Source organism: Channa argus, chromosome 24, assembly GCF_033026475.1.
Source record: "Channa argus isolate prfri chromosome 24, Channa argus male v1.0, whole genome shotgun sequence".
Lineage (NCBI taxonomy): Eukaryota > Metazoa > Chordata > Actinopteri > Anabantiformes > Channidae > Channa > Channa argus.
This window is the reverse complement of record NC_090220.1, coordinates 1,199,633-1,225,159: the sequence shown is the minus strand read 5'-3', so window position 1 is coordinate 1,225,159 and position 25,527 is coordinate 1,199,633. Positions and strand designations below refer to the sequence as shown.

The following is a 25,527-nucleotide window of genomic DNA, read 5'->3' as shown; positions in this document are numbered from 1 at the left end:
GGTCTTAAATATGCAAGCTGAGGAATCAACTCATGTTTCCACAGGGACCCGTTCTAGGGGCGGTGCATTACATCTGGAGGAGGGAGCTATTTGCAGCATCAGTTGAGTCCAGCATCAGTTGCCTTTCCATATTAGTAGCTTGTAAAATAAGAAACCCTATCTGGCAGCTACCTAATGTGCAATTTTCCCTTCCGTTTGGGATTTTAAGGTGTCCTGATAACAGCGGAGGAAGGTAATGAGACGAATAGGGTTTTTAGTGATGCTAAGGTCATGCTAGCTAACGGACTTGCTGCACCTGCCTACATATGAAAACAACAACCTTGCAAGCTGGAAATAGCCGTTATCACTTCTGCAGTTTCAAATACAATAAGCAAATTTAAAAATTGCAAACATGCAAAATTAAGTAAAAAATATAAGTTTTAATTTCTTATTTTGTTTGTATCTTTTTGTTGTAATAAATTTGTTATTGTTGGTGTTTTTGCATCAGAAGACCTTTCGCTTTTATTAATTTTTATTCATTTTTTTAACATACAACATATACCTCATCATCTTAAATCCCTCCTTTGTTGTGTTTTTGTTTTTTCTTAAATGTAGGTATTTATTTATGTATTTTTGTTTTGGTCTTTTAGGAAGTGTTGCGCCTACATGGGCAGCATTCTGGCTTTGTCTTCCAGTCCTGGCCATCAGAACTGGCCTTTCTCCACAGAGCCCCCTCCTTCTCGCTGGGACGCACATCCTGCTCACTGGGACAGTCCACCACGCTGGGAGAGGAGAGATGGCCGCCTGCCCAACCCAGGCAGCTTCCACTCTCTCCATAGAAGCTGCAAAGGTATGTTTGTCTCAAAAGTGAAAATTCTGGCTTACACTCCAGATGATAAATAGAAAATTACTCATGCAATTGTTTGTCCTATCCCTGGATGTGACTGCAAGAGGAAATTTACCCCCTTGTTGAACAGAAGTATCGTTCAAGTGGGGGCTAAAAAACTAAGAGCTACAGAAATCTTTGTATTGCACTGCTTTTTAAAAGTGTGTGACGAAAAATATTTTTAAGTTACCAGTATTTTTGCCCATACAGGTTTTTTAATTATAAATCATTATAATTTTACATTCAAAAACAACTTTTTGTTTCATCTGGTATGCAGTATAGTGTAGTTCCAACTTATTTCACAGATAACTGTATGCAAGGCTACATTAGGACTACAGCTGATTTTATTCAAGTCAGACCTTGACTGGCAACATTGGTAAAATGAATTACACTATTGTATTTGTGTTGAATACATTTTAATTCTTTCCAAGAATTATGTGCAGTTTGCTCTCTTCAAATAATTAGTTTAAGTGTGTTTTTTCTACACTAGTATAAATTAATATCTTGAGCTGTAATGTGTTCCTTGAACTGAAGTCAAGATGCCTGGCCTGAGTTATACATAATTGTTTCGGATTTGTTTTTCTCTCTGTCTCCTCAGATGTTTTTCCTCAACAGATTGAGGGAATTAAGATGATCATCAATAAAACTCTGAGCAGTTTCTTCAAGGTAAATCTTCCTCCCATGTTAATTTACATGCAAACAATTTGTTGCTTGTAAAAATAATAGTATAAATAATAGTATAATTGCCTGATATTTAACATGATTCTTTTAGGTCAGTCATACTCTCCATCTCAGTGCTGTTAGTTCTTCATACTATCGATTCCATGTGGAACATCTGCAGTCTGACGATTACAGCAAGGACAAGGTAATACTGTAAATATAATACCACTGCTTAGTGTTTAATGCTTTGTAGTGTATGAAAAACTGATGAAACTGCTGCCTTTTGATTCTAAATGAGTTTAAATTTGACCCTTTGTCACATTTTAGGATGCCCCAGCATTGATTGGTGAGATGGATTCCTCAGGGAGTCTGAATGCTCACGCTTTGCTGTATCTTACTGAGCATGTACGAGCAAGAACAGTTTTCCAGGTTAGGCCCTAATGTCTGTCCTTCCCTTAAATCCATTTAACCCATCCCACATTTACTCTCCGTAAAAGTCAGACATAATTCAACCTTTGAATTTCTGATTGAGCGTAGACCCAGCAGTCCCAGTTTGTAACGTGGCAGTTTGAGACTGAGTACAGAGGGAATGACTTCACTGCTGCTGTGACAGTAGCCAACCCAGACATCCTCAGAGAGTCAGGTGAGCAAAGACTGGTAGAATAATAACAGCCTCACCTGATCATCACTAAATATGCATGAATATATATTTCACTTCCAGATAAATTAACAATCTTGATGTAACTGTGTATGTTTGTCTTGGACAGTTATCCTTGTGGCACACTTCCTTCAGAGTGTGTCCTCTGGACTGGTATTAGGAGGGGAACTGGTGTACCATCGGGGAAGAGCAGAGGAAGGAGGAATTCTTACTTTGGCTGGACAGTACTCAAGTAAGATTTTGGGGGGTTTTTTATCTGTTGGTGGCAGAGCCCCAGCTGGTAGAGTAGCCACCTACCATCCATAGGGTCGAATGTTCGTGCCCCGCTCTTCGCAACCATGTTTCAGAGTGTCCCTGGGCAAGACACTGAACCCCCCCAACAGCACATCTCCACCCCCAGCCATTCAGTGCCCGTCCCAAGCCCAATAGAAAATTAGCGGGGTTGCATCAGGAAAGAGCATCCAGCATAAATCTGTGTCAAATCAACATGATGACAAATGAGCCATTGTCCTGATCCTGAATTTACAGGATTAGCTGAAAGGAGAGCATTTTTGATCTGTTGTGGTTGATTTACCAGCAGTCTTTGACCTTTTTTTTTCTCTCTCCATGCAGGACCAAACTGGGTTGCCACACTGAATGCTGGAAAAGGAGGTGCCCATGCTAGCTACTATCACAGAGCCAACAAACAGGTAAAGGATATTCTGCTTTACTGTATAGACACAACATTTTTATGGTGCTTATAAATGCACAGGTTCAGAGAGTATGCGTGTTTTCTAGATCCAAGTTGGAGTTGAGTTTGAAGCCAGTACCAGGACACAGGAGACCACAACTTCTTTTGGGTACCAGATAGAACTGCCAGAGGCCAACATGGTGTTTCGAGGTAAATTCCTTTCTTTAGCTTTGAGTCACATGTCATGCTCAATAAAAGCATACAAGAAAACATATAACATATAGTATTCAAGACCTTTTTCTTTGTGTGTATACAGGCATGATAAACAGCCGGTGCATAATAGGAGGCGTGTTGGAGAAGCGACTGACCCCACTCCCTGCCACTCTGATTATGGGAGCCTTTGTGAATCACAGAGGAGACAAGCTACAAGTGGGTCTAGCTGTAAATGTGGGATAAACCCACAGTAAATGTTACAACCAGGCGTTAAAGCTCACTGTCAGGATACCCATCCAGATTTAGAGACCTGTTTGAGAGGCTACGAAATGAACTGATCTTTGAGGAATATGGTCCCTTGTTTGGGTGGTGAAGCCCAAAAAGTTTCCTTAGATTGATGCACCTCATCTTGCAACCTACCTCTCAAAAGGGAGGTGATGTTTTCGTAGTGGGTCACAAGAGGATCACACAGGCAGAGTGGATTAACATTTTAATGGAGTCAATATACGAGACCTGAGATAAGCTAGCGTCTCCCTGGAATCAGACTGTGCCATCACCTTGTGGACAATGGAAACAGGATTAGAAGTATTCTGTACTGTAAACTAAAAATGAAAGTTTTCTATAAGTAGTTATGTTATGTTATGTTATGTATATAGATTGTATTAAATTTAAGATTGTTTTCATGTTTCAACCCATTAATTAGAATTTAGGTATACCTAACTTTTCTGCTGACCATTTTAAAAATAATAATACTGTGTGTCATTTGTTTTTCCATCTTTCAGGCAAGCATTGGTTTACTTTTCTGCAAGTAAAATGTTCAGCCCGTCAGCGTAGAACGTCTAGTATCTGTTACCTAACTCCTGAATTTTGGGGCTTTTGATCGCTAAAATGCACCAATATTAAAGATGGTTAGGTGAAAACCATTGCAGATATAAATTTGATTGAATGTTCACTCTTTTTTATGTCCGTTGCTTACACCAAGTAATGCTTAGAGGTTCAATCTTAAAAAAAGGTTTGGCAGTCAAGTCTGCATTGTGTAAAATTATGCTAAAACACTATTATGATCCATAAAGTTGTGTGTATGAGTAAGAGGGTTTGAATTTGATTGTATGCATTTTTTATCAGCATAATTAGGTGTGTGAGAGTTCCATACATGGAGAAATAGTCTGTTGACTCTTACGAGAAAAAGTGCTGTGCCATATGTACTAACCTCCAGCTGAGGGGTGTAAGTGGCTGTGTGACTTCACTGAGCCAGAACTGTACTGTACATATATAGGTGACCTGTATGCAACCTGCACTACTCATGCTGCTTTTGTCCCATTCAACATATGGAATGTTTATATGTTATGTTATATAAGCATGGAGAAATGGGGTAGGGACTGGCAATCATTTTGGATTTAATTTAATAAAGATGTTATTTATATCGTAATTGCTGTTTTTTCTTCCCCATTTCTTCAATATTTGTATAGTGTTAACAGATTACATGACTGCACATGAGAGGAGAAACAATAGAGAAAGTTTCCGCCGCCCAACATTAACTCTGATGTTCCCCTTAGTAGCCCGACACTTTTTAGCCTAAGAATAAGTGAATTATTATTGTTGTTGTTGTTATTATTATTAAGTAAGTTGGCATTCTCTCCCTTCAGCTATAGCTCTGAACACACTAAAAGACCAAACATTTTAACCAGTGCCCCTTCAAGATACTGTGCTAAAAACAAGCAACAAACTGCAAAAGATTTATCGGATTGTTTTAATATAAAGTCCTTTTTAAATAAACTGAAATTATTAATATACAGTATTGTACATCCATATATATATATTAAAATATGTGGTCTGTAAACATTTATCAGTTTGTATAATGGTGAACATTATCTGGCAGCTTAAGCTCACAGTGGCAAAGATAAAGGTCACTGTTCTCTCCTTATTTTTTCTCTTTAAAAAAAGAGAAAAACCCTTTCCCTCCTTCTCCCTTCACTTTCAAAGACTTGCTTCTCTGAAGACCAGAATTGTCTTTCTGTCTTTCCTTCCGTCTCTCCTCGTTTTGCTGCACCTGTTCATTGATCACCAAACGCATGTCCTCCTGGAACATGATGAAAGGTTCAGATAGAGAAGAGAAAGACGTGTACACTGATCTATGTTTAACATGTTACCCTCACATCATTTCTTTTATCCTTGCACACAGACTGACCTGCCAGGCATCCAGCTCTTGCGAGAGGGCCACCTTATGTTTGATGGTGTTGAGAAGTTGCTGTGTAAGTGATTCTTTCTCTTGACGCACCGCAGCCAATTCACTCTCTAGGAAACTATACATTCATATAAAGATTAGCAAGATGCACTGCATGACTGAAATTCCCTGAAACTGAGCAAATTCAAATCAATAATTGTGTTGTTGTGAAGCATTACCTGTAGCTGGGCTTTCCGTCACTGCTGCTAAAAGGTGTAATTTCCTTCCTCAAAGACTCCAGCTCTTCTTGTTGAGATTTCAGCTGCCAACCATGAAATAGAAAGACATATTTTTTTTTTGTAAATATTCTGCTTTGACTAAAGCACCTGTCATGTTTTTTACTAGAAATATTCTCCTTAACAAAAGAAATCTAGAATATATTCATTTGAACTGCAAAACCCAACACTAAGTTCTTCACTTTGAAAGAGTAGATGCCTGCAAGTGATTTAAACAACATATCAGACACTAAAAATCAAGCATACCAAACATGTTAATCACAGTATTTCCTGCATAGTTTTAGTTTGTGTTTGTGACGTGTGCTTGAATACAGTTTAACAGACCTCCTCTTTCAGGGCTTGAATCTCTTCATCTCTTGCTTGCAGCACTGTGGAGTGAGCTAGAAGAGCCTCTTTAGCCTGGTTATAGAGATGTATATAGAGCACAACAAATGACAGGGTCAGTGTGGTCAAAATGCTCTTAGTTGTTTGTGATTTCAACACAAATCTGGGACATTGGGAACCGTTAGTATCACTCTCAAAAGTGATCTGAAAAAAGTTGGCAGAAGTTGGTTAATACTGAGCTGTTAGTACAGTTACTCAGTGTGCTGTGTATGTGTGTATCACTGTGTGTACCTGTGTTTGCTGAATTTCACTAAGCAGAGACAAAGGTTGTGTGTGAGTACTGTCCAGGATACACTCTTCTCCCAGGTTCAAAGCATTTTGCTGTAGAGAGCGATTCAAGGTACGCAACTCAAAAACCACTCCCTGCTGCTGCTCTAGCTACATGTACAGTATACACACACACACACACACCCGCACACACACACACAGTGAAAGACAAACACAAATAGAAAGAGACATTAGAAGCTTCATAGCAGTCATGGTTGAGATTTATGTTAGTGATTAGTATTATCTCTTGCAGCAGTCATGAGTCTCTTCATCAGGCTTCAACTTTTATTTTAACATTTCCTCTTGAAACCTAGTTATTTATCCTCACCTCTGCTTCTTTCTCTCTCAGTTTGATCTGGAGTTCAGATGCTCTTTCTCGTAGGGCCTCTCTCTCCACGCGGAGTCTATCAGTGTCCTCCTGTGAAGCTTTTAGTTGTGCCTCTATGTGTGACAGCCGTCCCTGCAAAACTCTGTTCTATATGCAAAGGAAAGAAAGAGGGATGCTTATTTCCTAGATGTTAAAAATTTAAATTCATTGCATTTATTTTACCTGGAGTTCTGGCTTTAGGAAATGCATTCTCAGGACCCTGAGCTGGTTAAATCTCAATATTTATTCTAGCACACCTTCAATATCTACAACTCCAACATGAATATGTAAATAAAAACAGAATGCAATCATTTGCAAATGTCGTCAACCCATATTTTATTTACAACAGAACACAAACAACACATCAGATGTTGAAACTGAGAAATTATACAGGATTAGCTGAAAGGAGAGCATTTTTGATCTGTTGTGGTTGATTTACCAGCTAATATTTCATGAAAAATATTAGCTTATTTTGAATTTGGTGGCAGCAACACATCTCAAAGAAAAATGGAAGAGGGGCAACAAACAGGCTGGAAAAATAATTGCTGTAAATCCAAAACAAATGGACAAATAATTAGGTTAATTGGCACTGTTCAGTTTCAACATCTGATATGTTGTTTATGTTCTATTGAAAATAAAATATGGGTTGATGAGATCTGCAAATCATTGCATTCTGTTTTCAGTTCTTCCCATTTTTTTTTGCCATTGGGGTTGTAACTGTTATGGGTTTTATTCCTGCAATGTCGGCACAGCCTTGGAAATAAAATGCCTTTCATTGTACACATAGAGGTGTGTGTGTGTGTGTGTGTGTGTGTGTGTGTGTGTGTACACTGTTCCACATAGCACTGTGTCTTGAAATACACTGCTCTGCAGCATTCACAGCTGTCATAAAAAAACGTCTTCTGTTACTTCAAATTAGTTATGAACAACATTTAGAAGTGAATATTTGTACCTCTGCATGTATACTCTCCAACTGCGTGAGGCTGAGGTTTCGGCTAAAAGAGGATTCTTCCGTCTCTTCCCTAAGGGAACGGAGTTCAATCCTCAAGGAATGTTCCAGTGTTACAGCCTAGGTGGGAGGGTGACAGAAGAGTTGAGAAAGACTATTGTTCAATGAGTGAAACTCCCTGAACCTGCTGGTCAGCATTGTTCCTGTGACTGTGACAGTATAATCATGATGTTTTCTTTGGTGCGTTGGTAGCTTCTTAAGGCATGTTTAAGCCTGGTAATATAAAAACACCTCTGCAAGCTGCTCCACCAAGCGTTGGTTATGGTTGGCTAATTGAGTCAGCTGTTGGCTCTCATCTCTTCGCCGCTCTTGCCCCTGACTGTGATGTCGCTCCAGCTCAGCCCTCAAGGCAGCTAGATCTGCAGTCAGCTCTGCCTCTCTTTGTCCAGATGCCAGTTCATTCATCTCCAGTTTCCTCTGGAGAACATGCTTCTCCTGCTGTAAGGCCTGAGACATTAAACACAGCAATAACTAGCTTCAAAGCAACAGGATAACAAGTCACAGGGAAAACTGTCTTCACAAAACAACAACAAAAAAATTATCATCAGGACTTAGAACAATTTTTTTTTACTTTTCTTATGCTTTATGGTCTTAATCTTTAACCTCCATCCCACCCCACTTCCCTCTTCAAATTTAAGGGATTAACCAGACAACCTCCCTGTTAGAAGCATTTTCACAAGTATTTCCACCTATATAATGATAACACTGGAATAAATGTTTTTACTGGTGCTTTGTTCCCTGTTCCCATCATTTTACTAGTGTTAAAAAACTGTTTAGAAGCCTTTATCCTTACAGTACCTCCACTTCCCGCTCCCTCTGCTCCAGAGATGCAGCCAGCTCCTCATTCTTCTCCAGTAAAGCCTGTCCCAGCTCTGCAGCAAGTATTAGATCTGTTTCTAGTCCTCCTCCACTGTCAATGCTACCAGGAGAAGATATGGATGAGGGGACAGCTAAAGACAGAGCGACTGAAGTGGTTGAGGAGAGAGGGAAGAATGAGTCCTCCAGGCTGGGAGAGGGAAGACTGTTTTTCCTGGGTGTGAACATTGTTCACGCTGCAATTTTGTTGACTCAGAAAAACACCACTGTTCCCATCTTGTAATCCTTACTCAACTGGATATCCGTGAACCTGGCTTTTGTCAGTTTCTAACAGTCTTCAGTGGATTGTTGAACCAGTTTCGTAATCCAGTATGTCTCTGCCAAATTTGTTCTTCACTGTAGTGTTGGCATCGTTCAAATTTTATCTTCTTCTAAAATAAGTGTGGGCAAGAAAAAACCTTCACAAACACAGAAAACCAAAACACACTGATTTATTATGTGTAGCTGTAAAATTCAAGCCATACAGTATCTGATCATTTGTGTGAGTGCTGGACAAGTTCTTTTCCGGTAATATAATCTCATATGGCTTTTTAGGAGGTCTTTTGTCTGACAGGTGCTTTTGTGACACTGACTAAAAAAACACCAGCTCCATTTATCTTTTTTTTCTGCTCACTTCCCTGAATTCCAGAGACATCATGGTCTACTATTATGAATAAACACAACAGAATTTCAAATATTTCCAGAAAGGTTTCTAACACGTTTTTGCCAAATCATGAACAAAGCCATCACATTTGTCCATCTGGTACTTGAATAAGGCTTGATAAGACACTGCTAACACATTGTCATTTCAAGTCATGCAGCATCGCATCTCTACAAATGATTACTTTCTTAACTAACTTGGCAACAGTAGTATCCCTCTGATGTCTGTCTCCCCTGTAATTTCTGACCTCAATCCTGAACTCATTATGTGTCATTCCGTTTAAAATCATTCAAAAGCAATTAACTCATTCTTTCTCTAACGTTGTTCATTTTTAAAATGAGAACTGTTAAATCCTACGATCTAACTGTTAGATCCTATGATCTCCCTGAGTCTGAAGGAACAAAAATTCAGTCTGTCTTACCTGATACTTCCCAGCGAACTCACACCAAACAGGTATAGTCTTCCTGTTTGGCGGGTGGGAGGGAGGGTGTGTGTGTGTGTGTATGTGTGTGTGTTGCGCAAGCGGGACTCAGCTGGTTTCCTTGTTAGCAGAAACGCACAGTATGTAAGTGCATCCAGTGGCTCCACCTCTTGAGGTAAAATGGTAAAGAGCACAAACAGAAGGAGGAAGATGCTGAGAAACACAGCAGGAAAAATGAGAACAGTGGTGTGTTTGCAGTTAAGATCAATAAATAAATTAGGGAAAACATTTATTAACTCTGCAGAACGTCTAACACTACTATTTAAGTGGAGGAGATTCAGTGTGAGAAATAGAGAGGGGGAAGTTCAAGACACAAACAAGGGTCTGTCCAGTCTGGTCCTCCTCCTCACCCCCCCTCCTGTTTACCTGCTCAATGGTTTGAATAGAGCTCTGTGTGTGCTCGTGTATTAGGTAGGGGGGTAGGGAGAGTAGAAAGGGGTACTACCGTCAGCACACTTCCTTCTCAGAGAAAGCAAACAAAAGGGAACCCAAAGCCCACAAGACACTGACTAAGCATAAAGAAAGACCACTGGATCAGTAGGTGCGTTCGCATACAGAAATGACTTTCAAACTCTGGCTCGTTCTCTCAGTGTGGCTGTTGCTGCCAACCTCTGAAGCTGGAAAGCAAATGCCTAAACTCTCAGACAAGAAACTCTGCGCTGATTCTGAATGCAGCTGTAAGTAGCACACTCCCTGACTTTTTCTTAGCACTGATGGCGACCAATGTGCTAAACTATGTTGTAATATGTTATTCAAACTGTAGGTTGAAGTCAAATGACAAAACACATGCTTTTTATCTTTATAAAACATAATCAGTAAGTCTTCCATATGATTCCTCCATTCTTTGACCAACTCACACATGTATACTTCTATATTTCACTGCACAGACCCTATCCTAATAGCTCGTGCACTGCAGGACTACTACCCTGGAGACTGCAGATTTATCCCTATCAGACAGGGGCAACTTGTCTATGTTTACGCAATGCTAAAAGACAGAGGGAACCTTTTCTGGGCTGGCAGTGTGAGTAAAACATATCAACATGTCAATGAGATAAATAAAGTTATTGTTTGGGTTTTATCCAAAAGACATACAGCAACATTGAGTTAACAAGTTCCGCTGTCAGTAGCCTTTGTCTGTATCGCCTGTTTGAAGGTACAAGACTCCTATTACGGACAACAGGAGGCTCGAATTGGCCACTTCCCTAGCAGTGTAGTGGAGGAGACACATCCTCTCATGTCAGCCAACACTGAAGTCCAAACTACTGTATGTGAACACACACCCATTTAAACCCACGAATGTTTTATGTGACACCATCTCATAATTCTACCTTCTCCTTTTCTTGTTTCCAGATGTGGGACTTTTACTGCTACTGATGTTGCCTTGACAAATAAAGAGGACAACATTCATGTGAACTATAATACCAGATATCATTATAACATAACATTATTCATGTATTTACAGATCTGATAACAGGCTCTTCAAAGTGCTATGACAAATGCTTTGTATTTGACTTGTTCCTTGTGCCTTAATGAGAGAATAGTCCATCCTACAATCTCTGTAATGCTCAGTTATTATATGTTGATGGTGATAAAATGTATGAAATAATATGCTTTGCAGAGAGATACATTTGAATTGTACACATCTTTTTACTGCTACATGCAATTAGCTATTATAATTGCAACTATACAGCACCTTTTTTTGCTGATTGCATCACAAAAGAAACGTGTTCCTCTATAGTAATCAAAAAGGAATTAGCCTGCAATAAAAGCAATGAAGAATACAGGTACAAAACTACAATGTTGGTGTAACAGCTACTGTGGTACCCTGTTTTCTATTATGCCTACAGAAAACAACCTATTTCCCTTTTAATAAACTCTTGCACCAGCCCCCAAGTTGCAGCAGTTTTGACTAAATTATTATTATAATTTATGTATGTACGTGATGAAAAGAAATACAATTTTCTATGCATGTGGTTCACACCAGATCAATGTCATTGTGTGAAGTTTTTTGGACACAAAGACCGGAAAGAACACACAGCAAACCTATTATTTTGAATTTCAACCTTTATTATATGCAATGTTTTTGTGTTAATAAGCCAGAGGGTTCTTGCCAGTATAAATTGATGATATGGGGCTGTAATTCTCGCGTATATGTACTCATTCTTACATAGATACATACACACACTACCTATAGCAGCTCAGAGGCCATGCTCCCCAATAGAAAAGGAGCCCAATTATAATAGCAGTTAATCTCCAAATATTCATTCCTCTGTCATTCAGTACTTTCCTTCCTTCTCATTCTCCCTCTTTCTTCCTCATGAAAGAATATACATCTGGTCCCGAGTCCCTTGGTGGCTTTTTTGCTGAACAAACTGAAAATGAGTGTATATGCCTCCAGAGAACTCCCTCCTCCTTGAACATGCAGAAATAAATACTATTCTCCATGATAAACCAAACACAGGTGATATCATACAGATCCCCAATAAGACAGTGCTGTGTATAGCAGACACAACTGCAATTGTTACAGTATTGGGAAGAAAAGTTACACTTCCTCTACTGTGACTTAAATGCACTTTTTAGCCCGTCCCTGCAAAATAAATACTGTAGATCCTGCAAGGTGGTTTGGGTTCGTTAAACGAAATCTTCCAACTTTGTCAAAGTGCAGTTAGTACATACACTGAAATGAAAATTACAGTTTGCTTAATGTGGCACACGCAAGCACGGGGGTGGGAATATTTTTGGCAAAAAGGTGTGGTCATTCTGGATTTTAATAGACAAATTATTTGTCAGAAATGTACGATCCTGAAACTCAACATAATGTGTCTATTAAATTGTTAAATACACAGTTAAGTAGACTTTATTAGTTAGGCTAAACATATTAGCTTTTGGTTTTAAATGATCATTGTCTTGCTGAGACATCAGGATAACAGCTGGGGGTTTGTTAAACATACAGACATTAATGCTTTATTTCTATTTTATCTATATTGTACTGACCTGCCAATAAATCTGGAACAGTTTAAATGTAAAAACAGGCAGCACTTGGAGTTAATAGAGACAACAATTTCAGGATCACTAGCTTCTGCTCTACATTTTTTGTTTTGGTGTTCCATCTTCACAGGAAATAGGAATACTGCGCTCTAGGCCAGGAGATGACCGTGGTGCAGTGATTGTCAGCACACCATCATACGACAGAGTGGAGGTGACATCAGCAGCTGAGATGCCGGCAGGAAGCCTGTACTTCCTTAGAAACTCTCTTGACACAAAGCCATGATCATCCTGCAAACAGAATTAGTTAGCAAATCAGTGAAGTATCACCAAATCAACTTTGTTGGACAAATTTCTGGAGATCTCTTTAGTCCCTCTAACCTGTCTGTCTTCATGTTTGGCGTGTATTGTGATGAACTCGTCACTGACATTGACAGACAACTCGTCAGGGGAGAAATGCTTTACGTCCACATAAATAACAAAGCGATCCTTTTCCATGCGCATCTGTAAAGATAGTACAGCTATTAGGAGCAGTACTGAGAACTTGGCATAGAACATACAATAGCTTGTGTTTGTCACCTTATTGCGAGATACATTCTCCAAAAAATGTAGAGACTTACATCAGTAAACAATGTCATTTTTGATTTAGTTGTAAAAATCTCACTAAATAAAACTCTGTTCATTTTAATACGCCCAATTCTTTGTCACACAATTCCACACACACTACACCAAATATTAGTGTCACTGTCTAATTGGTATTTAAAAGATGTTAGTGATATATTTTCACATAGTAGTTGTTTCACATTTGAAAGTTTGATTGAGTATGCAAAGTAAGTTTTACCTTACCTCATTGTATCCATTGTCGGGCCAGTTAAACCAACGTGTGGACAAAGGGCGTATCCAGGGAAAGGACCAGGTGAAGGGCCACATCATTGGCCAATCAGTGAGAGATTCTGCCAAAGAGAGGTCAGTAAGTCGATGAGGGAAGGCTCGACGGTACCAGGGATACTGGATGGGAATATCCATGATGAAGTTCCTGGAGAGATGAAAAATGATGGGTTTGAAGGAGACTAAAGTCTTGGTTTAAGATGGGTGCTGCTATGGTCTCCTGCACCGCATTTATAGGACCTTCTTTCTCAACCCATTCAGGCTCTGCCTCTGCCCACGTCCTCGGCATGCCCTTCCCTCCATAACCCCCCATGCAGACTTGTACAGTGACTCTGCCAACAGGCTGATCTTTCTGGAACAATTACGTCAACTGTTTATCCCTTCATTGCCCTCATTGTTTCATCTGTCTGATTGTGCCTGGTTGTCTCTCTCCCGCTCTCTGACTCTGTGTGTCTCTCTCTTTCCCTTCTCTCGGGCATGAGGTGACACTGGCTCAGAGTATTGCTGATGCCCCAATAACCATTACCCAGGAAATGCCTCCGTCTGTTGTGTGTGTGTGTTTGTTTGAGGAACAGTTGCCAGAGCATTAGCCTGCTGTGCTTTGAGTGCCAGAAGCTTTAGATTTTTGAGCCTAGTGGAAGTGTGGTTGAATGGGAACTGATGAGTTTGTATAGGACAGTATTAAGTGATACTCCAAGCATGTATTATTTTGCAATGAGCTCAAATTAAAAACAACAACCCCAATAAATTTTGCCAAACGGATTTCTTCCATCCTTTGAATTATTTCTTTTAAAGGGTTATGGTCAATGATAAAATATCATAGTGTTCAGGAGAACAGTATAAAACAGGTAATAAACCAGTGATCTAACTAGTCAGCTGTAGCCTATCCCAATCTACCTTAGCAGAAAATGGAACTAACTAATGGAAGGATTACCAAACTGACCTGTCAGGCACAGGCTAAAGGGCCCAAAAGATCAGGGGCCTTTTTTCCTGTCTGTTTCTATAATGGCCCAATCCCTTCATGCCCTGACAATATAGAATTGGGCAAATGTGCATTTTAAGACCAATATATTTTTAGCAGCGAGGAAAATGTGTTTTCTCCTTTCAAAAATGAAAGAAAGAAAGACATGTAAAATGTAAATGTAAAGAAGGATTGCATAGGTGTTGACACCTATTCCAGCTGTCATTACCTCTGATTTAACATAATTATGGCTTGGTTTTTAATTTTGTTTGTTGTATTTGTTTAAGCAATTAATAAAGTGTGGTATGTAAGTGTTTACGTGCTGGGAACCTTGTGGTGGGACTGCTGCTTAACCACACGTGCAAAAGTTGGTTTTCAAAGCATGTTTTAAGCAATTGGATTTAGAAACTATTATGCGTTAATAAATTAATGTGAACATTTTTCCAGACTGCGGCTTATTAAATGCAGAGTCTATTTCGAAGGAAACGCATTAAGGCCCTTCACTTCCTGTCGCTTTACAGTTACCATGGTGACATGCCTTGGCCCTCGGAGCAGTTTGTTGCGGGAAAAGTTAACTATGCGCTAGCTACTAGAAATAACGTTATTAAGTTTAAATTACAGAGATGGACTTACCAGCGTCATATTACGGTGACATTGATAAAAGAAACCCGGTTGTTTTAGCTTTTGAACGAGACATTAACTCGGTTATAACAGTGATGAGACGGGCTGCGTCTTCGACCATTCAAGACAACGGCTCTTATGCTAAAGGGTGAGGTGTCACCGATATTAGCTTAGCCAAGCTGAGGTTAGCTAATTAAAGTTGTCTCTAGCTAGCGTCATGTAGCGTTAACGCTAGTTTATCCCCTGACAAACTAAACTCTAGTCAGTTGAACAGAAGGAAAAGACGTTTATAGCAGAGGACAGATCGAGTTCACTTAAAACTAACTTTATCGCTCGCTAATTTAATGGTGCGTCTGAAAATGGTATTTTGCACTTCATAAAATGTAACTTTGTGCTTAAACTGAACTACTACTCTCCTTTCGGCTTCTCCCGTGAGTTCAGTGTCGCCACAGCGGATCATTGTCCGCACCTTGATTTGGCACCGTTTTTACGCCGGATGCGTTTCCTGACGCAACCCTCCCAAATTTCTACCGGGCTTGGACCGGCACTGTACAGCTGGGAGGGGAATGGGCTGTTAGGGGCTCAGTGTTTTGCGCAGGGACACTTCGACATATAGCCAGGGCCGCGGGCCGGGGATCGAACAGCTATTTAGAACAAGCACAGATTCAAGTATCGGTCCATTAATATAGCTTATTTTTTGACAGATGATGTGTTAATTGACAGCTGTTTTGGTAAAATTAACCGTTTAATTTATCGTGCACAAATGACAAATATTTCAATGTGACGCTTTTCCTTTATATTATATTATATTCTTATGTAATGAATAATAGATAATGTACATAATATTGTTCAGTTCACTTTAAATAAACTTCTAGTTTGTCAGTCAAAGCAGCCAACAAGCAGAAGATTTGTAGTGTAATGAACATTTTTTACTCATGTCAGGATTCTACAAAAACAATTATCAAAATAATCAGATTTTAGAAAAACAAAAGTATTTAAAATATTAATAGTTTATTACAAAGAGTGCTTTCTGTGTTATAGATGTAGAGTCTACATAACACAGAAAGCACGATATTGGCTCGATATGATAGAGCCTCTATAAATAGACATGAATTCACCACATTGTAAACCCTCTGCCTAGTCTAGTTGAATTATCACTGCAGCTTCATTTATTTTTCCATTGTAAGGATGAAGATCCTGGTGGAGATATGGATAAAGTACAAACCTAGACTGCCATCTAAGTTGTACCAAGAGCGGATTTTGCAAACAGCGGATATCCTCTTTGAGATGAAGGTAATTAAGCTTAACCTTTGTCTGAATTACTAATGCTTAGTCTCCACAGCACCAGTTGATTCCTTTCCTACAACTGCATTTCTGTAGAGATTAACCCTGGTCATCATAATCAGGGTGGTGAAAGGAAACCTAGGCAGCTCATTGCTGCAGATAATATGCTAACCAGGATATTACCCAATCAATTAAAGACCCTGCCAAATGTTTGGGGATGTTTGGTTTAAGATTTAGAAGTTGTACTATTGTTTGTTAGAGCTGAACAAAGTCTGGTTTTCGTACATTACCGGCCTCCTTTTCACTCGGTGTAACAAAGGTGTCTTCTGGATAGTAGACGTTAAAGGATGCCATTAAATGTTTCTTCTCTCTCCTCTTTGTCTCAAGTTGTACCAGGTGGCTCTTTGGCATGGCTACAATCTTCATCTGCTGCAGTTTAACTCAGTGAAAATAACTGACATCAGAGATGTTGACCAATTTATGGACTGCTTCTTTCCTGAAGGGTTTGATGCAGACCAAGATATATTTGCAATGAAGGTAGGCTTGTGCCTGTGTGTCTCTATGTGTGGTATGTTTAACTGTTGTTATATATACATTTTATGTGTGTGTGTGTGTGTGTGTGTGTGTGTATGGTATGTAGATTCGTGCAATGCAGGGCTATGCCCTCTGTATATTTGAGCACGAGAAAAGGCACAGTTTCCTCAGCAAGAAGGGACTCTGTAAACTGCTGCGAGTGCTGAACTTCATCAGGATCATGATGCAGGCTTTTCAGCAACATGAGCACCTCTGCTGGCAAATATATAATGGTATTATATTACAAAATATATCATATTGTTCAGTATTTATTTTTTGCGTATTGTAATTTGGGAAGAAGTTAGTTTAGTTAGTTTAGTTGACACACAAATTCAAAATGGATAGTGTGTAAGATTCCATGTGTTATCCTGTATTCTCTGGTGAACAAAGCTAATCGAATGCCATTCATCAGTTTCGTTTATTCGATATAACACTGTAAATCGAATTTGTAATGTGTACTTTTCTCTTTTTTGTCCATATCTTCTACAGGTTCATTACACATGTACACTATCTGTCGTTACCTGATGACAATGAATTATAGTGCACAGGTACAGTGTGAGAGTTTAATGAAAGTATTAAGCTATTGATTTTCCAAAGCATCTTCATAGAAAAATCTTTCTTTTGTTATTCTCATACACTGAGGGAAAAGATACACTTTGCCGCGTTGTACAACCTACAGGTTTAAAGGGTCATTAATTCATGTTGCTATTAGTTTATTCAATGAAAATTAAGTACTTATTTGTTTCATCTTTTTTGTTATTTTCATGTGTGTATTGTTTGATGTTATTTGTGCTGCTCTCAGTAAATAAAGTTACCTTGTACAAGGAAGACAAAATGGAGTACGCTGAGGGATGGTACACGATGTGACACAGTTTGTCAATCTGTGTCACATCACACAGTGTTGCAAGTGTTATGGGGATCTGCAAAACTCTATATTTTTCGGAGAGATTTAAATTAGATAGTTTATGCTAATTTTGATTAAAAAACTACTTTAGTATTGAAAAGTAAGTTTCAGGTCAGTTGATTCATGGTCTTAGTGTATTATGATTAAACAGAGCAGTACTTTTACATAAGTTGTAATGTACATATGATGGCGTCATTCACTGTCACAGATTTCTAATTCTTTTCAGGCACTAGAGTACCTTTTGTGGGCAAGTATTAGTTTAGAGCTGTCCATCCCTCTGATGACTGCCAAATATTTGCCGTGGCTTGTGACACTCTACTGTGCTGTCTGCCACTGTTACTACGACAACCAGGCCACAGTTCAGGCAGAGGTAAAATACACACTACTGGGGTCCAGACACCTATAAAAACACAACACACAATTCACAGTTCCTTTAATCTCTTTCTCTCTTTCTCTCTCTATCTATCACACATATATGTGTGTGTGTGTGTGTGTGTGTGTGTGTGTATGTGTTACACACAGAATTACACTGAGTGATGATGCTCCAATCCATTAGATTGTACACCTTTACTTAATAAAGTAGCCTGCGAGTCTGAGTGGGTTCAAACAAAATGTGTTATGTTGTAAGTTGTGTATCAGATCCAGATGTAAATACCTGGATATAAAAGCTGAAATTTTGATCTCTTGTCTCATATTCATCTTTTGATGTCAAACCCAAATGTTTTCAGTCTACAGCAAAAATAAAGGAATTGGCCTCACTGTTCCAATACTTTTGGAGGGGAGTGTAGATTCTGTTACATATTCATGATCTGTCTGCAGTTTTGTGTTTGAAACATTGCCAGCATTTATTTCACAAGTTTAAAATGTGTGACAGCACATTACTTGTCACATGCTTATTAGGTAATATGGACGTGTAGCAATTTGATCTAAAATTTAATTCAAATATAAAAGGTTCTTTCTATTAATTTGTGCATTATTTTGAATTTCTCTTGAACTGCTTTCAGGAGTTTGCCAGGAGAGCCCTTGGAAAAATCAATGAACTAGCGAAGCTGGAGGAACAAAGTGAAGTTCCTGCCACAAGAGAGACTCAGAGAGTTTACAAAGAAGCTTCTATCAAGGCAGGAGACTCCTCATCAAAATACACTCCTGTTACTGGGATAACATATTAGAGAGTAGAGATCATTCAAATCACCAGAAGAAAACAACCAAATGATGCAGTCGCCATAGTAGTACTTACAGATATTGAACCATGTCAATACACATATCTAATCAGCTAAAGCATTTGAAGTCCAGTTGATACTTCCTAAGAACAAGAAGCCATAGTTCTCCTGACTCAAGGCAGGGCTTTAAAGAAAAAGTGGCTTAGGATTCAGATCATCTCTTAGCAGACACATCTCAGTTTTGTTTGCTCTTACGGTGCTTATATGCTCTTCTTTAATCTTTTAGATAAAATGTGTTTTTGATTTGTTTTGGGTTTTCTGTTTTTTTTTTTGTTTGTTTTTTTCAGCTGAGTGCCATGATGTTCAAGCGAGCAGTGTTTGAGACCAGAAAGAGATCCAAACCCTTGTTTAGAGTCAAACCCAAAAGCACTCTCAGAGAAATACATACTATAGTAAGATTCTCATTAATGTTGTGTCATCTTATTGATTGTTTAATATCCTATTGTGACAGCATGTTTCTACTCTTAAGGGCCCACTCAGTATAAAAGATATGTTACACTGAAAATTTGTGAATTTCTCTGAATGTTTTACATAAACAGCACAGTTTTTCTACACTGATTTAAGCTTTACCCAACAGTATTTATAATAATCAGGTAGTTTAAATAGAAGGTCAACTGATTTTGTATGTTAATGATGTTGTTACATTTCCTTAAAGTGATACCTGTCTGTACTGCAGGTTCCGTGGCCTCATACTGCAACAGAGCGCATGCTAATGGGCTTGTTTGACAGCAGTGCAGCACATTTCTTTGGCATCATAGAAGCACTTTGGGACAGCACCAGGCACCCATTGCAAACAACAATGCCAGATGAACCAGAGCTGCAGGAGGTGGTTCTGGAACTCCTATCCGCTGGCATTAGTATATTATCTGGTTAGTAAATCAAACACACAACAGAAAACACTTTGCATTGCTTGCAGTAAGTAGATTAGTAAGTAATGTTTGTGTATATTCTGTGTCTTAAGGAGTCGCAACTTCCAGTGAGCAGAAGTGCAATCGCCAGCCATGCATCTCTCTTAGTGCAGTCACATCAACATCCAGTCTAATAGATTTAGCCATTGCTGGTTGGTCACCTGCTTTTTGTTTGTCCTCTTTTTCTACATTGCAGTCATATTTTATCATCATACAGCACTTTAGTTTTTTGCAGTGTGTTTGTGCAGTAGTCTGAAAATGAGTATTAAGTAATGGGATTATTTGTATTACTAGGAGAAAACAAAGTACCCATCATGTCTACGGTGAGGTTCATTAAGCTGTTGTTTCAGTACAAGCAGCCAGAGGCGTTCACTGAACTTGCCAGGGAGATGTTGCAGGTTTTATCTGTAAGTAGCACACAAATATACCTTAATTCTGATTATTCAGAAAAATTTATTTTAGCAAGTCATTTATATTTTTGTGTTTCCATTTTGAGTTTAATGTACGTTGTTTCTAAGTGATCTTGAGTGTGAGTATCTCTTTGTCTCACTCTGTGTCAGGGCTTGGAGGGTCAGTCATTCAGGAAGGCAGAGCGGGAGCTCGCTTTACTTTGCAGTTTCAACACTCTGCTGTCTTCCCAGAAGAGCCACCCTAAAGACGGCAGTGTGATTGATGGTAGAATTGAAATTGTGCTTCGTATAGACTTATTCACAACTTTAGACCTGTAGAACATTATGTGCATTGGATGATTATTTGTTTTTTGAAGTTTGTCCAGAACATTTTGTGGGTTTTGTTTTCTTTGAGTACTTGTTGACTATAGGTGAAAGGTGACTATGACCTGGTTACTTAAGTCCATATAAATACGCTCAGTGATTTATGAATATAATGTAGGGATGATTAGCTGCTAATAGGGTGGTGGTTTCGTTTATTTGATTACAATTATACACAACAGTAATTTCTGTTATTTCCAAATTATGTGATTTTTTTGCTTGTTGTTTCCAACAGACAGACATAAGCACTTATTCTCAATGAGTGATGAGTTCAGTGGCCTGATAGAGACCCTGCACAAGTCTGTTTGTGGCTCTGCTTCAGTAAGTTTTCATATTGTGCATGTGTTTGTTTTGGGGTTCTATTGGTAAGAGTTAAGAATCAGATTAAATTAGAATTGGATTTGAAGTGTGTATATACAGCGTGTGTGTGTGTGTGTGTTTGTGTGTGTATATATACTCTAGGATGTGCAGCCAGATGGGGACCTGGTTTTGGATGTTGTATTATTTCTCTGGGGTAAAGTGAAGGTGTTGATGCAGAAGGAAAACCCAGAGTTTATACACTATGCTGAGAAGATAGATCATTACAAGGTAAGCAATAAAATGGTAAAGATTACTTAAAACATTAGGATGTTTTCCAGGTAAATAGGAGCACATTGTTGTGCGATAATAAACTGCTAATTTAATATTTTACAGAGAGCATGGATTTCTTTACTTTAAAAAAGTAGTAAACTTAACTTTTATTGGAACAGAATTAAATGTTTATTATTTTACATTCATTGTTTTGTCGATCTGTATTCAGTATTATTGGTGAACATGTTTGCAGTGGTTGTGGTGCTTGTCTGTGCTGTGTGATGTGGCATTTGCCTGTGACCTGGTTAGTGTTGACTGTACAATGATGGCAGAGATGATCATCATGATGACCAATCTACTAGAGAATACAGCCAAAAACTGTGAACATCGCTGTCAAGGTAAGTTTCCCTGTTTCAGTCCATTAGTCATCTGAAATTATGCATTGTTTTTACTGGAAATTGTGGTTTATAGAATCTCATTCTGGCATTTCCCACCACAGTTACACAAACATCTACATGTCATATTTCTAGACTACTCTTAGCTGTAGTAATACTATTATGTCTAGCAGCTCACGAAGAAGATGGTGATGGTATGAAACCAAGCTACTTCTATCTTCTTGAGGTATGTGAATGGACTGATTTTCTATGGACACTGTGGAGTGAAATTATAGTTCTATATTCTGAAAAGAATACATATATCTGTGATTAAAGAACAAGTACAAGTAAAAGTACAAGTTTTCATTCTCCAATTCTTAAATTTTGCAAACAAAAATGCATTCCTTTGTACAATGCTTTTTTGTGTGTGTTTGCATCCACTTGTAGAGTTCAAGTACAGAGTTGCTTAAGAAGGCATGTGAGGTGGTGGAGAGAGGTATTAAAGCTCTGACAAAAGGTGTAGCTACACTGTTTCCTCAAGATGGTGCAGCAATCACTGACTCTGCTTTCATTCAGGTAGACAGTCAACCTGTCCATGTGACAGTTTAGCATGAGATCACATACATGGGAAATGTATTTTGATAATGATAGTAAAACCAATGTGGAGTTAAAATATACAATGTGTGACTATTGCTCAAACCAGATTTTCTCCTGTTCTAATAGAAATTTTGTCCCTATACTCCATCAACTCTGACATCATCAGAAGAAGAAATTGAAGTAGATAAAAAGGGAAAAAAAGTGGAAACAAAAATAGAATCAGATATTAAAGGCTTTCAACATACACAATCCACAAGCATGTTCCTGTTGGCTACAGACCTTCACCTAGAGCTAGACATAATCTACCACAGAGCTTCCCTCAAGTTACTACAGCTAAATGCAGGTACTATCACACTGCCACACTGATGATCTTTCTAAATTAATTGGACCTTGCTCTTGAATTAGTTTATTGGAGCACAAGGTAACGCACCCAATTATAGGTACTGAGGCAAATTGAGATAGGGAAAGTAAGTAGTGAGTGAGTGAACTGGGCTGGTATTCCGGTAGGGGGATGGGAAACACTTCAGCAGGCAGGTGTAGGAAATTGGCTAAATATGACTGGTGGGAAAGTTAGCCACTAAATCATGCCTCACACATATAATGGGTAAAAACATGATGGCTTGGCCTGTAACTTTTTTCTTTGTATGTAGTTGCAGAGTCTGAACTGTTGGATCGTATCAAGAAGAACAAGGTGTCCAAAGCTCTTTTCCTTTGCCAGAAAGCTTTGCTAGTGTACAACAAAATGGAACCAAATAACAGCAGCATAACCAAGAGACTGATGGAGGTTACTCATGCACAAACAATTCAAACTTTCTTAAACACACAACTATGCATGTAATGTGAAAATGCTGATATATAACTTGTCACATTTTGACGTTACATTACAAAAATTATAATATATAGCACAGAGGTTAGAACCTATTAATGAGAGTGAACTGTTTGTCTGTGTGAACTTGCCAGGAGGCTTCCTCCCTGATAGAAAAAGCAGAGGTAGAAGAGAGAAAACTGTATTTTTCCACCATACCAAAGGCTGTAGCTGAAAATAAAGACAAAGGAATGAAGGAGGAAGATGAAAATCCTCCACCTCCCCCTATCCTACTCTCACGCACTGACCGCTCCTTAACCTTTGTCCCAGCCCCTTATACCTTGGAGGCACATGTGAGATTCATTTTTAATTTAGATAATTAACTGATCACACAAGTAGCAAATAATCCAACACAGCTCCTGTACAGTGCTTTTAATTTTTGTCTTTGTAATTTGTTTCTTTCCAGGTGTGCTGGTACCAGCTCTGCGGCCGTGCAGCTGTGGGCATTAACCAAAAAGTTCGCCTCGGAGACTGCAGCCTACCAGGAACTGGACATATGGTAGAATGCCAAGTGTAATGGAACACCTTGTCTTGCCTTGCCTGGCGTTTTTCCATGATATGTCTGCTTTTGTGCATTTCCAGGTACCAGTAATATCTGGTGAGTGTGTGCTGAAGGTGGAGGGGCTTTTGCCAAACCAGAAGTATGTGTTTGCTGTGGCAGCCTACAACAGCCGGGGCAAGTTACTTGGCAACACCATAGGGAGCGCAACATTCCCACTGCTGGCATCAATGCCTGTTCCCCTGCTGTCTGCATGGGCTCATTTGGCTCAGGTACAGTAAACACTAGTCCAGACAGTACTCTACAGAGTAGACACTTGACACTTGTTTGTCACCTCGCACTAAGACGTGCTAGGTCTACGTACTGTGGAAGAATAGAAGATAGAATAGGACATATATATACATGTTACCTAATTTCATTGTATGGTAGGATGGAAAGTCTGTACACATAATTATAAATATTAAAGAATGGGAATTTGTCAAATTGAAAACATGTGACTGATGTCCACAGAACCAGCTAATTTTTTGGACTCCTTCTTTAGGTGGCATTTAAAACTGAGCACTTTGCCATAGCAAAGAGAGCCTGCAGGGAACTATGGAGTCACTATACCATCACTGATCCTGGAACCGAAAGCACAAAAAATAAATTTGCAGCCACAAGGTAAGGAGAAAAGCACATTCACATAGCTGTAGTCCAGGAGTCTGTATCTCTTTGGATTTGATTATCTCCTCTGTCCCCATACAACCTGCTGAAGGCTGCATAAACAGACTCTACGACACTCCTCTTCTCACCTGTCTCAGTTGTTCCTCACTTCTATCTTCACTGAGACAGAGATCAACATTCAAATGGGATCACTCTACTGTGACTCATTTGGTGACAACGGACTATTTATCTGGGAGCAGGTATCAGTTGTTCTTTTTTTTTCTCCTATTCTCCTATTATCCTCTAAATTATCAAGTATCACTTCACTCACTTATCTCTGAGTCTTCACTCACTTATCTTTGGGTTGCCAAATTTGGGGACCTCAGCAAATAATAAATAAGGCAAAATGATTTATGTGAATGGGTTATGTCTTAGATGAACAACAAAAACTGAATAATTTGTGTCTGTGTATGTATACAGGAAGCCAGACTGGCAGAATGTGAGCGAATACTGTTGGCCATGGACTTGGCATTGTGGTTGAATGACGGTATTGCTGCTGTGCAAGCTGTAGTTATCTGTTATGGCCTCTTAGCGCCTCTAATTTTCCATCAGGTCACATGTAAACCTATGGTACAGGTATGCAAAAACTTTATCCACAATATTAAAATTTAATAAACCATGTTGTATTTATTTAAATGTCTTCTCCCAAAAAGACGATCTTTACTTTGTTTACAATTTAACATAATACAAAAAGGTACTCAAACCATACTTATGCGTGTGTCTGTTTTTCGATGTTCAGGTGTTAAAAAAATGCTTGCTTGTTTTGGAGGAGAATTCAGGGCATCTTAAACAAAAATGGACTGGAAACACCTTACAGTCACTAATGCACATGATAGCCTGCATCACCTACTACCTGTCAAAGGTGTGACAACCTGTTTGTTTGTACAATTTGTTCTGGTTATGTGTATGTGCAAATGGTAGAAGCTTCAATGCATACTGTATGTGTGATCTGATTGCTAGAAATTCATATTTATTCTTGATTCTTCTTTCCTGGGACCAAAGATAGTAGCATCATATTTAAGAACAGGTAAAAGTGAATCAACATGAAACTTACCCTATACTATACAGTGTAGTATATTACTAGTGTAATATACACTAGTATAGTACTATACTAGTGTATCCTTTGCAAAAATTATTTTTGCCACCAATAATAATTGAATTATATATTTTTCACTATGTGGGCTGATGTACCTGACCTTTGCTATTGGCATCCAAAATGATTATCAGCTAAAAGGTTTAAACCAAATCGTTTGTCA

General features: G+C 38.8%; 5 protein-coding genes across 14 annotated transcripts in view; 3 read left to right on the top strand and 2 right to left on the bottom strand.

Annotated features, from left to right (window-relative positions):
* The first annotated feature begins 69 nt into the window (after nt 1-69).
* si:dkey-71l1.1 (uncharacterized protein LOC569883 homolog) lies at nt 70-4,495 on the top strand. 2 transcript variants are annotated; one of them, XM_067494018.1, is made up of 10 exons: nt 70-101; nt 630-829; nt 1,464-1,531; nt 1,638-1,730; nt 1,853-1,954; nt 2,063-2,168; nt 2,293-2,415; nt 2,796-2,872; nt 2,961-3,063; nt 3,170-4,495. In XM_067494018.1, exons 2-10 carry the CDS (start codon nt 646-648, stop codon nt 3,307-3,309), a joined length of 996 nt encoding a protein of 331 aa, XP_067350119.1. In that variant the 5' UTR covers nt 70-101; nt 630-645; the 3' UTR covers nt 3,310-4,495. The 2 variants fall into 2 exon arrangements, with proteins under 2 accessions (XP_067350119.1, XP_067350118.1); XM_067494017.1 differs by having other exon boundaries at nt 99-232.
* A 325-nt stretch (nt 4,496-4,820) lies between these two features.
* bicdl2 (BICD family like cargo adaptor 2) lies at nt 4,821-9,569 on the bottom strand. 3 transcript variants are annotated; one of them, XM_067494013.1, is made up of 10 exons: nt 9,491-9,568; nt 8,352-8,827; nt 7,785-8,000; nt 7,497-7,613; nt 6,506-6,652; nt 6,142-6,288; nt 5,851-5,925; nt 5,470-5,552; nt 5,255-5,369; nt 4,821-5,146 (listed from the first exon to the last, which is right to left on the bottom strand). In XM_067494013.1, the coding sequence occupies exons 2-10, from the start codon at nt 8,595-8,597 to the stop codon at nt 4,988-4,990; spliced, it is 1,305 nt and encodes a 434-aa protein (XP_067350114.1). In that variant the 5' UTR covers nt 8,598-8,827; nt 9,491-9,568; the 3' UTR covers nt 4,821-4,987. The 3 variants fall into 3 exon arrangements, with proteins under 3 accessions (XP_067350114.1, XP_067350115.1, XP_067350116.1); XM_067494014.1 differs by having other exon boundaries at nt 8,352-8,800; nt 9,491-9,510; XM_067494015.1 differs by lacking the exon at nt 6,142-6,288 and having other exon boundaries at nt 9,491-9,569.
* Nucleotides 9,570-10,091: 522 nt separating this feature from the next.
* Nucleotides 10,092-11,496, top strand: mia (MIA SH3 domain containing). The gene is made up of 4 exons (XM_067494020.1): nt 10,092-10,227; nt 10,438-10,571; nt 10,704-10,814; nt 10,901-11,496. The coding sequence occupies exons 1-4, from the start codon at nt 10,110-10,112 to the stop codon at nt 10,922-10,924; spliced, it is 387 nt and encodes a 128-aa protein (XP_067350121.1). The 5' UTR covers nt 10,092-10,109; the 3' UTR covers nt 10,925-11,496.
* A 100-nt stretch (nt 11,497-11,596) lies between these two features.
* On the bottom strand, nt 11,597-13,734 carry LOC137108906 (alpha-crystallin B chain-like). The gene is made up of 3 exons (XM_067494019.1): nt 13,382-13,734; nt 12,917-13,039; nt 11,597-12,826 (listed from the first exon to the last, which is right to left on the bottom strand). The coding sequence occupies exons 1-3, from the start codon at nt 13,559-13,561 to the stop codon at nt 12,635-12,637; spliced, it is 495 nt and encodes a 164-aa protein (XP_067350120.1). The 5' UTR covers nt 13,562-13,734; the 3' UTR covers nt 11,597-12,634.
* A 1,189-nt stretch (nt 13,735-14,923) lies between these two features.
* Nucleotides 14,924-25,527, top strand: part of LOC137109149 (cilia- and flagella-associated protein 54-like) — a 166,370-nt gene continuing 155,766 nt past the window's right edge. For 6 of the 7 annotated variants that reach the window (XR_010912275.1, XM_067494607.1, XM_067494609.1 and 3 more), the window contains exons 1-26: nt 14,924-15,153; nt 16,193-16,298; nt 16,677-16,826; nt 16,930-17,095; nt 17,352-17,410; nt 17,993-18,136; nt 18,771-18,884; nt 19,274-19,378; nt 19,663-19,855; nt 19,948-20,046; nt 20,189-20,301; nt 20,455-20,569; nt 20,900-20,985; nt 21,127-21,252; nt 21,488-21,632; nt 21,800-21,855; nt 22,056-22,184; nt 22,332-22,548; nt 22,856-22,989; nt 23,166-23,363; nt 23,477-23,569; nt 23,653-23,841; nt 24,111-24,229; nt 24,324-24,471; nt 24,692-24,847; nt 25,011-25,133. Coding sequence is in view for 6 of the 7 variants with exons in the window: in XM_067494607.1 (XP_067350708.1) it covers nt 15,008-15,153; nt 16,193-16,298; nt 16,677-16,826; nt 16,930-17,095; nt 17,352-17,410; nt 17,993-18,136; nt 18,771-18,884; nt 19,274-19,378; nt 19,663-19,855; nt 19,948-20,046; nt 20,189-20,301; nt 20,455-20,569; nt 20,900-20,985; nt 21,127-21,252; nt 21,488-21,632; nt 21,800-21,855; nt 22,056-22,184; nt 22,332-22,548; nt 22,856-22,989; nt 23,166-23,363; nt 23,477-23,569; nt 23,653-23,841; nt 24,111-24,229; nt 24,324-24,471; nt 24,692-24,847; nt 25,011-25,133 (3,429 nt within the window). In the remaining variant the exon portion in view is untranslated. The remainder of the gene's footprint in view (nt 15,154-16,192; nt 16,299-16,676; nt 16,827-16,929; nt 17,096-17,351; nt 17,411-17,992; nt 18,137-18,770; nt 18,885-19,273; nt 19,379-19,662; nt 19,856-19,947; nt 20,047-20,188; nt 20,302-20,454; nt 20,570-20,899; nt 20,986-21,126; nt 21,253-21,487; nt 21,633-21,799; nt 21,856-22,055; nt 22,185-22,331; nt 22,549-22,855; nt 22,990-23,165; nt 23,364-23,476; nt 23,570-23,652; nt 23,842-24,110; nt 24,230-24,323; nt 24,472-24,691; nt 24,848-25,010; nt 25,134-25,527) is intronic. The other variant, XM_067494608.1, reaches the window with a different exon arrangement.